General features: G+C 41.4%; 1 protein-coding gene across 4 annotated transcripts; it reads right to left on the bottom strand.

Annotated features, from left to right (window-relative positions):
* Positions 1-238: 238 nt before the first annotated feature.
* Positions 239-4,469, bottom strand: LOC147424922 (DEAD-box ATP-dependent RNA helicase 15-like). 4 transcript variants are annotated; one of them, XM_086500863.1, is made up of 12 exons: positions 4,314-4,469; positions 4,012-4,130; positions 2,637-2,737; positions 2,388-2,560; positions 2,079-2,310; positions 1,879-1,997; positions 1,679-1,735; positions 1,394-1,503; positions 1,171-1,315; positions 1,011-1,094; positions 871-934; positions 239-769 (listed from the first exon to the last, which is right to left on the bottom strand). In XM_086500863.1, the coding sequence occupies exons 2-12, from the start codon at positions 4,119-4,121 to the stop codon at positions 759-761; spliced, it is 1,206 nt and encodes a 401-aa protein (XP_086356989.1). In that variant the 5' UTR covers positions 4,122-4,130; positions 4,314-4,469; the 3' UTR covers positions 239-758. The 4 variants fall into 4 exon arrangements, with proteins under 4 accessions (XP_086356989.1, XP_086356992.1, XP_086356990.1 ...); XM_086500866.1 differs by having other exon boundaries at positions 1,394-1,578; positions 4,314-4,466; XM_086500864.1 differs by having other exon boundaries at positions 1,394-1,578; positions 3,076-4,130; positions 4,314-4,343.
* Between the last annotated feature and the right edge of the window lie 4,455 nt (positions 4,470-8,924).

The raw sequence follows: 8,924 nt of genomic DNA, 5'->3' as shown, positions 1-8,924 counted from the left end.
GCTCTAAATATGTATATACAGGATACATCTACCTGAATTGAAAGACAATTCACACGTTTTCTGCAAATATCTGTTATGTATGATGTCATCTGTCTTGTAAACAGTGATATTGAGATGCCTTTACAAACGGCATATTTAGCAGCAGAACAAACTTATCCCTTTTAAGTAAACACATCCTGGGCTGCAATATCAAGAAAGTTCATCTAGAGTACAAAATCCATGTCTTGACTTGACAGCAGACATTAACTGATTTGTTTTAAAAAAATCACAAAAACTTTCCTCAGTACAATGATAACCATGTCTTTTAACTTGATGCCAGACACAAGTTAATTTGCAATTTAACACTGAAGGTCAACAGAAGGCAGAAGCTTAACCCGCTCTCAAGTGGCACATCAGCAGATAACAAAAACTACCACTAATTCAGGCTAAGCATGTTAGCAAACCCTCAAAATCTACTCTGCCAATAATTGACCTTGAATACATTCTACAGGTCACTTAGGCACAAAGCAAATAAGCTCGTGCCACGAAGCACAGATGACCCCAGCCATGATGAAGACATTTTCAGATATTTGAATCATCCCAGCTTCACTCGAGTAAATAAGCTTTGAAAAGGAAACAACATTAGTCCAAGCAAACGCCTCAACAATCACTTTCCTCCAGCTCAGGAAACAGCTTTACCAGAACAAATTTCAAGCACTTAACAAGGTTGCTCTGCTCCTCTGTACAGAGTGAAGCTCTGTGAAAACCAACGGCATCTTCTATGATGGCACTGTAAGTACATAAAAGATGATCATCATCCAAAGAAACACAAAGGCTCTATTAACTCCGAAAGGTAAAGAACAGCACAGCCTCTTAAGAATGAGAACTTACTGTAGGTTGTAGCATCAATTTGCTCAGGTAGCTCTTTGATATCCACCTCAAAGCGCTCTTGGACCTACACTTATGCAAAGGAATGAATTCTTATTCTGCTACAAAGAAGACTTATCTTTTGAAGCTTACGCATGTGATACCTGATTTAGTACAGTTGAGTCCTCTGTAGATGCCACAAAGGTAATTGCCAAGCCCTTAGTGCCAAATCTGCCTGCTCTTCCAACCTATCAGCAGAGATGAAATTCAATTGCTATCCAGACAAAAATAAACAGAATTTCTACACTTATCACTTGTTTGTACCCTGTGGAGATATGTATCTGCGGCTTCTGGCATGTCGTAGTTGATAACAATGTTGACTCGCTCAATATCTATTCCTCTCCCAACCAGATCGGTGGCAACAAGTATACGTTTGTGGCCCTCCTTGAAACCTTTGTAACGAGTGAGCCTGTATAAACAGATCATTGCAATGCTTTCCTCCTTACAAAAGATTATGAAAGATGAAAGACGATTTTGAGAATGGTACCTCTCTTCTTGCGACATGCCCGAGTGGATGCAAATGGAAGGAAAGTTGCATTCCACTAGAAGCTTATTAAGCTCAGCAGCCCTTCCAACACTCTTCACGAAAATAACAACCTGATTGAAATCAAGGGCATCAAGCAGGTCATTGAGCTTCCTGTTCTTCTCTTTCTCACTCAGCTTGATGTAATGCTGACACAGAATACAGCACTCGTAAGAACAGCATCAAAGGTTGTAGATAAACCTGGTTGAAAAATTAGAAGTTACACCTGATATTATAAGAGACTAGTACCTGAACCAAACCATGTAGAGTCAGCTTCGCCTCATCATCCACATAGATCTCCATTGGCTAAGGGGAAAGGCACATTGCAACAGGTAAGAAACACTTCAAGAAGATATAGCAAGAAGCAATCATGTGAGTTCACAACATCAGCCAGCTGCAGTGATGCATAGAAATTGTGAATAGAGAAGCAGTCAAAAGTAGAACATTACATCCTGCATAAAGCGTTTGCAGACAGGTCGAATTTCTTTGCTGAGGGTTGCAGAGAACATCATCACTTGCTTGTCATGTGGGGTCAGCTTGAATATCTCTTGGACATCTCTTCGCATATCTGCATAGCGAATTAACGGCTGAAATCACTAACTGGACACTTAATGTGAGCCATCAACAATTGCACCAAGAGATAACTTACCAAGAGAATCTAGCATTTTATCGCATTCATCAAGAATAAAATGCCTGACACTCTTCAAATTCAAATCCTTATCTCTAGCCAAAGCCAGCACCCTTCCAGGAGTTCCAACAACAACATGAGGACTGTCATTCTTCAAGAGATCTTTGTGCGTTCTTATGTTGACCCCTCCATAAAATACAGATACTTTGATGTCGGGAAGGTATGTGCTAAACCTTTCAAACTCATGGCAGATCTGCATGAAACCAGATTCAGTACAGATACAACCAACATGCTCAGCTTCAAGCACATAAACAGAAAGTTGGAACTAACCTGATACGCTAGTTCTCGGGTATGACAAAGAACAAGGGCAGCCACTTGCCCACTGACAGGCTCGATCTGCTGCAGAGTAGAAAGAACAAAAACAGCTGTTTTGCCCATACCAGACTTTGCCTGGCAAATCACATCCATGCCCAGAATTGCTTGAGGGATGCACTCATGTTGCACTGCATGAAAACAAAGTCTTCTCATGTTCCCCACCTAACATTCCAAACTGACATGACATCTAATACCCATACATACCCTCGGAGGGGTGCTCAAATCCAGAATCTACAATAGCTCGCAAAAGCTCTGGCTTGAGAAGGAAATCACGAAAACCAGAGCTGTGGATTCCCACATAGCCTCTGCAAAAAAATATCTGTTAAAATAACAGCAACGGCTGCAGTGATGTGTTCTTCCTGGACCCTTGCACAGGATTGATGAGGAACAAGCTAAGTGACAAGCCCGTACCCCCATCATGAATAGACTAGCAATTCTGGCACAAGGCAAAGAACCAATGGATGCAACAAAGTGAACAAACTTTTGAGTTACAAAAAAAGTAAAGATATAATCTCTGCTTAGATTTTCTGATTTCTACAAAGAAATGCTTGCATGCACTGATATCAAATTCAGGAAAACATGGGTAGCAAACAGAAATGCTAAACTCTTATTGAACAAGGTAACTAGCTCATGCACACTTTACCTCCTAGCATTTGGTCTGACTGTTTATCCAACTGCAGAGAAGGTTAGCGACTCACTAGGCATACAACAACCACATACTAACACTGAAAGGACACCAAAAGGAGTAGATTTGACGCCATATCCATCCAGGGCAACTGTATCCAGCTAACCACATTGTAAGATGTCAACAAATCAAGTATTCCTCATGCCTTGCGTGAACGTGGAGAAGTTAGAAGGCGAAGAATGAAGAACGAACCAATCGAACGGGTTGTCTGCAAAGCAGGCTCACATGCCTCCACAGAGCACATCCAGAAACATCATCTTCATACACGCTAAACACCTTCATCTAGTGGATTGTAGCAGCTCGAAGATAATTTAATTGGTAACATAACAAAATAGTCGATCTTCTATGAGTGACTCCTTGAAAGCCTGACTTCATATCATTTATCATCTTGTAGAACCGCAACCTACAAAGTGAGCGCTTTGCTACGCACATCTAGGAGACCACTGCAATGCAAAGGGCAGCTGGCTCTGGGAGGCACTCCAATAACTATAGCATATAGTGATCCATGTAGCCTCTGCATCCACTGAGGAAACTGAGAATCAAGAAATAGTGTTCCTTGACCAGATTAGAGCAATGGTTATTGCCCTCTGCATATTAAAACCAGCCTTCCATTCTCAGAACTGTAGTAAGGAATGCCACAAGTGAACACTATATATGCAGGGGGTTTCCATATTTTGGGTAGCAAGGAACTGATGTCGATGCGCTGCTGGCAAAGCAGAGCAGTTTCAGCCAGAAACTGCACAGCTACCATGCTTGCGAGAAGAGAAATAATACGGGAAATATCCACAACCCTTTCTATCTTAACGTTGGACTTGAAGGCGTCTTGACCTGCTGGATGATCTCCTTGCTAGAGATAAACTTGGGAAGGCTGAAGCGGAAGGCGCTAGGACTTACTTTTTACCACCATCTGCTTTGGTTGCAACTGCATCGGGGGCAGCTTCCTCTTCTTCTTCATAGTCGAGAAGCTCCTCTTGGTAGGTGTCACCATCCTTGATATCACCCATACTTGATTGCTGCAAGGACAAAATTCACAAGACATCACATACTGTACTAGCTCCTAGAAATGTACAAACAGGAGTGTGTGTGTGTGTGTGTGTGTGTGTGTGTGTGTGTGTGTGTGTGTGTGTGTAATCGCGATGAGAACGGCTCGCGCAAAGCCAAACCCTAATTTTCCCATTCGAGCAGAGGGGACTGACCTGTGTAGAAGACGGAAGAGGAGGACGGAAGTCGAGTAGATGACGCGACGCCGGACACGAAGATGCCTGCACAGAAGAGAGGAGGAAAGGAAGCCTCGCAACGAAGAGCACGCTCGAAAGAGAAACTTGGAATGCCCTCGTGCAAAATAAAGAAAGCTTTTCAAGAAAACCCTATCTCTAGATCGGACGGCTGGCAGCCTACAATTCAAACTAAGATATCAGTAAATTCCTCTAAATAGAGCGGGAGAGGGGCAGAGGGGTCTTTTGGGCACATCTCCAATTGCAGCATGAGGGCTCTTGGGAGTGCATAATATGGAGTGACCGTGTAGAGCTTGCATACATGCATTGAGAATCATGATGATTACATTTGAGGCTACACATGTCATAGATTCTACAAGTTGTTGCATCACCTTCTCGCACCCCTTCAAAGAGTTACTCCTCGTGAAATGACAATGATGAAAAGGGAATTAATGTACTAAGGGAGAAGAGTCATCGTGGTGGGAACATTGGTTAAGACAGCACTTAGTAGACCCCGGATCGATGCATTCCAGAGTTTTCTAGGCTTCAAGAGGAGCCTCACAACTCCTTTTGGTCCCTTGATGAGATCGAAAAAAAAAAAAGGAAAACATAAATGTATACAATGTGCACTCAACCATCTCTTTTATATGGAGATGAAATGTCTTTTTACTTTTCATTTCCCCTGACTTTTCATTTACATGGGGATTTTCATTTTCTATACTCACCCTTCACATATGCATTTAAAATGTTTTGAGATAATTTTTTTTTCCTGAGATGTGGGAGACCTAATGGGAAGATAAAAGGGGAACAAGAGTTAAGATATAGATACGTGCTTCTATCTCAACAGGGACCAAAAATAGAAATGATTGCATTTCAATAGGGGTCCAAAAGGAGACGGTCTACCAAAGAGCAATGTGCAATAAGTGCTTCTAGATGTACCTCAACAAGGGACCAAGAGGAGAGATGGTTACATCTCAATAGGAGTAGTCTATCAAAGAGCAACGTGCATCTAATGGAGCTTAAAAGACCTTAGGGTAAGCTTCATCAAAGACCTTTAAACGTTAAAAAGTCATTTGACCTTAGGCAAGCTAGGACTGACCTTGAGGTGGGAATCATACCCAAGCATGAGGTGCTTGTCGTGTTTGCTAACTAAAGTGCTTAAGTGTTTGTAAGAACCTTTCCCAAGCTTGAGGTGTTTCTCGTGCTTAAATGACTAAGGTTCTCAAAGTGTTCAATTCAAACATAAACTCTTAAGAGGCATAAACAATTTCCATGCTTAAATGACTAGGTGCTTGAAGTGTTCAATTCAAACATGATATCTTAAGAAGCACAAAAGACACATGTCAAGATCCTCCACGTGTGGCACTCATGATGTGCTTAAATCCTATTGAATAGACTTTAAGGGGGTCCAATGAGAATTTAGATGCATGAAAAAAAAAAAGACCTGAGGTTAACTTCATTAAATACCTCCAAAGGTTAATGTTAAAAGTCCTTAGACCTAGGACCTTAAGGCACTTTAGACCTAGGCAAGCTAAGCATGTGCTAGAGGTGCTTATTATGCTTAATGATTAAGGTGTTTGTCGTGCTTAATGACTAAGGTGCGTGTTGTGCTTAATGACTAAGGTATTTGAGGTGCTTGACATGCTTGATGACTAAGGTGCTTGAGGTGCTTGTAAATCATGCTTAATGACTAAGGTGCTTGAGGTGCTTGATGACCAAGGTGCTTAAGGTGTTCAAGTCAAAGATGATCCCTAGAGGTAGGGGTATAAGAGAGAACACTCACACACACACACACACACACACACACTCTCAAGGCAAGCCCAAGACTCACGAGGCATTAAGGCCACATGTCAGGCCCCTAGCAATATTGCCCTCATAATATGCATGAATCATATTGGATGACCTATAGGAAAGTCGAATGAGAATTTAGATTCAATTAAATAATTAAGATGTTTCTCTCAAAGGGGGAAAGGAGGATACTTGTCCAAATGCTACAATTAAATAATTCATATCTTTATGTCAAAGGGGGAAAGAAGGACACTTGTCCAAATGCTACACCCCTTGCTTGTTACGAGACTAGAGCCATTCATTGGCTAGCCCAAGGCTTGAGCCCATAGGCCTGAAGCAAGAGTAAAGTAGCAAAATTGAATCCTTTTTCTCTCTCATATACTCCACAAGCCACACACACACTCCCCCATTGTGTGTTGTGCACCACAAATCATCTCCTTCTCCAAGCTTGAGAAGTGGAGAGCCTACACCAACACCCCTTGGCTATGGAATGCAAATCTAAGCAAGAGTTACGCTCAAAGCAATGTTTATCAATCTCTCCATTTTTCATTATCACTATGTTAAGCTATGCTCTAAGAGTGATTATATGTGAGAAGACTACTTCTTTCTTGTAGGGATACATCTTCTTCTCTTCATCTTCCTCACTCCCTATTAGCTCTCTCCACCTTTGAAGGTGTTTGAGGTATTGGGATTGAGGCCGGGGACAAAATGTTTTTGCAAGTTAGTTACGGGCATAATATTGGTGCATGGAGCTTACCATCTTCATGGCATCAACAAAGTCTCAAGGAACACAAAGCATGTATTATACCAAGTCTCTCTTCAAGGGAGAATCTATAATACAAAAGCCTTTTGGAGGGGGACCGTCTCCAAGTAAATTCGGTCCTCAATTGTTGTCAAATTTCTCGCTTTTGCAAGTATTGTTCATGCCAAGCTAACTAGGTATAATGTTTATTTTGCTGCAATCAAGTACTCTCCTTATGTTCATTAAGAATCCTCTTAAGGAAATGCTCACTATTATTACTTTAATTCCGCTACAATCAATGTTATTAGTTGTGTTCCGTTACAATAATGGTCCACTGCTCCTTATTGTTTTAGTATTAAAAGAATAAGGTAGAAGTTAGAGATGGGCAGCGCCCGGTGCTCCACCAGTATGGCATGCACCCTTACAATCTCCCTCTTGAAGTCCATAGTGGCCCAAGTGGCCTATGTTAGTACAAACTTGTACAAATGTGAAGCATGATGAGACTTCACCCTACTCCCATCATCTCAATGCAATGTGTGAACCACTTTGTGGCTAAGCTCTTTGTAAGAGCATCTGCAGGGTTGTCATCCGTGTGAGCTTTGGCTAACTCGATGCGTTTGCTAGCCAAAATATCCCGTATCAGATGATACCTGATCTCGATGTGTTTTGACTTGGAATGAAACACTGAGCTCTTTGCTAAAGCAATCGCACTCTGGCAGTCACAATGTAACACTAGAGTCTAGTGTATACCAAGGTCTCCCACTAGAGGAGATAAGCATACAACTTCCTTGCGAGCACTAGATACTGCAACATACTTAGCCTCAATGGTGGAAGACAAAGTGAAATTTTGGAGACATGATTTCCAAGAGACTGTCACTCCAACAAACAAGAAAACGTAGCCAGAAGTGGATCTCCTACTATTCACACAACCTGCATAATTCGAGTCAATGTATCCAACTATGGATGCATCGTTATTCCCAAAGCGTAAGCACTTGTTGGCTGAACCCTTGATGTATCTCAATATATATTTCACTGCTTCCCAATGCTTTTTGCCCAGACTTGTCTTATACATGTTGACCACTCTCATTGCAAAAGCAATATCTGGTCACGCGCTAACCATGGCGAACATGAGACTGCCAACTACCGAAGAATATGTCACCTTTTCCATCATTGTCTTTTCAGCACCTGATTTGGGACAATCATTCTTGCTAAGTTTTACATATGCAGCCATTGGGGTACTCAATGTTTTCCCACCTTACATGTTAAAACGTTGCAAGACCTTGTGAATTTACTCTTCCTGTGATAGTTTTATTCCATGCTTACGATCTCTCTTGATACTCATACCAAGAAAATGATGTGCATCACCCAAGTCTTTCATGGCAAACTGCTTGCTTAAAGCATCCTTGAGAAGTGCAATCTCATCTTTAGACTTCTTGGTTTTAAGCATGTCAATTACGTACAAGATGAGAATGATGAGGGAACGTCGTTCAACCTCCTTGTGTATAAGCATTGATCTTCTTGGCTCTTTACATAACCTTGGGAATGAATGTACTTATCAAAATTGATGCACCATTGCCTTGAACCTTGCTTTAGTCCATACAAAGCTTTCTTGAGTCTACACACCAGTTCTGTCCTTGTTAGCTTTTCAAGCTTGATCTCAAATCCTTCTGGTTGCTTCATTTAGACATCTTCTTCAAGATCCCCATGAAGAAATGTCGTCTTTACATCCATTTGGACCAATTCCATGTCCTCATTGGATAATGAACCAAGCATAAGACGTAGTGTAGTCATCTCGAATATTGGAGAAAAAATATCGTCAAAATCTATGCCTTTCTTCTGCTTGAAGCCTTCAACAACCAATTGAGCCTTATACTTAGACTCAGGATCTTCTGTCATGTACTTCTTCTTTTACACCCATTTGCATGGGAATACATGTTTATCCTCTGGTAACTCTATCAGTTACCGAGTTTCATTGGCTAAAATTGAATTATACTCAGATTTCATATCTTGCTCTCACTTCACGCTATCTTCCATCTGCATAGCTTGTTTGTAACAAGTGGGCT

Source organism: Adiantum capillus-veneris, chromosome 25, assembly GCF_014529385.1.
Source record: "Adiantum capillus-veneris isolate H3 chromosome 25, ASM1452938v2, whole genome shotgun sequence".
In the NCBI taxonomy this organism is placed as follows: Eukaryota; Viridiplantae; Streptophyta; class Polypodiopsida; order Polypodiales; family Pteridaceae; genus Adiantum; species Adiantum capillus-veneris.
The sequence above is the reverse complement of the archived record's forward strand: the minus strand, read 5'-3'. Positions and strand labels throughout refer to the sequence as shown.

Excerpts from the sequence above, each read along its gene's own strand:
- LOC147424922 (XM_086500866.1), bottom strand. The coding sequence starts at position 4,121 with ATGGGTGATATCAAGGATGGTGACACCTACCAAGAGGAGCTTCTCGAC. Across the intron at positions 2,561-2,636 it reads ATTTGAGCACCCCTCCGAGG|TGCAACATGAGTGCATCCCT; the intron begins GTATGTATGGGT and ends GTTTTCATGCAG. Across the intron at positions 1,316-1,393 it reads GGCATGTCGCAAGAAGAGAG|GCTCACTCGTTACAAAGGTT; the intron begins GTACCATTCTCA and ends CTGTTTATACAG.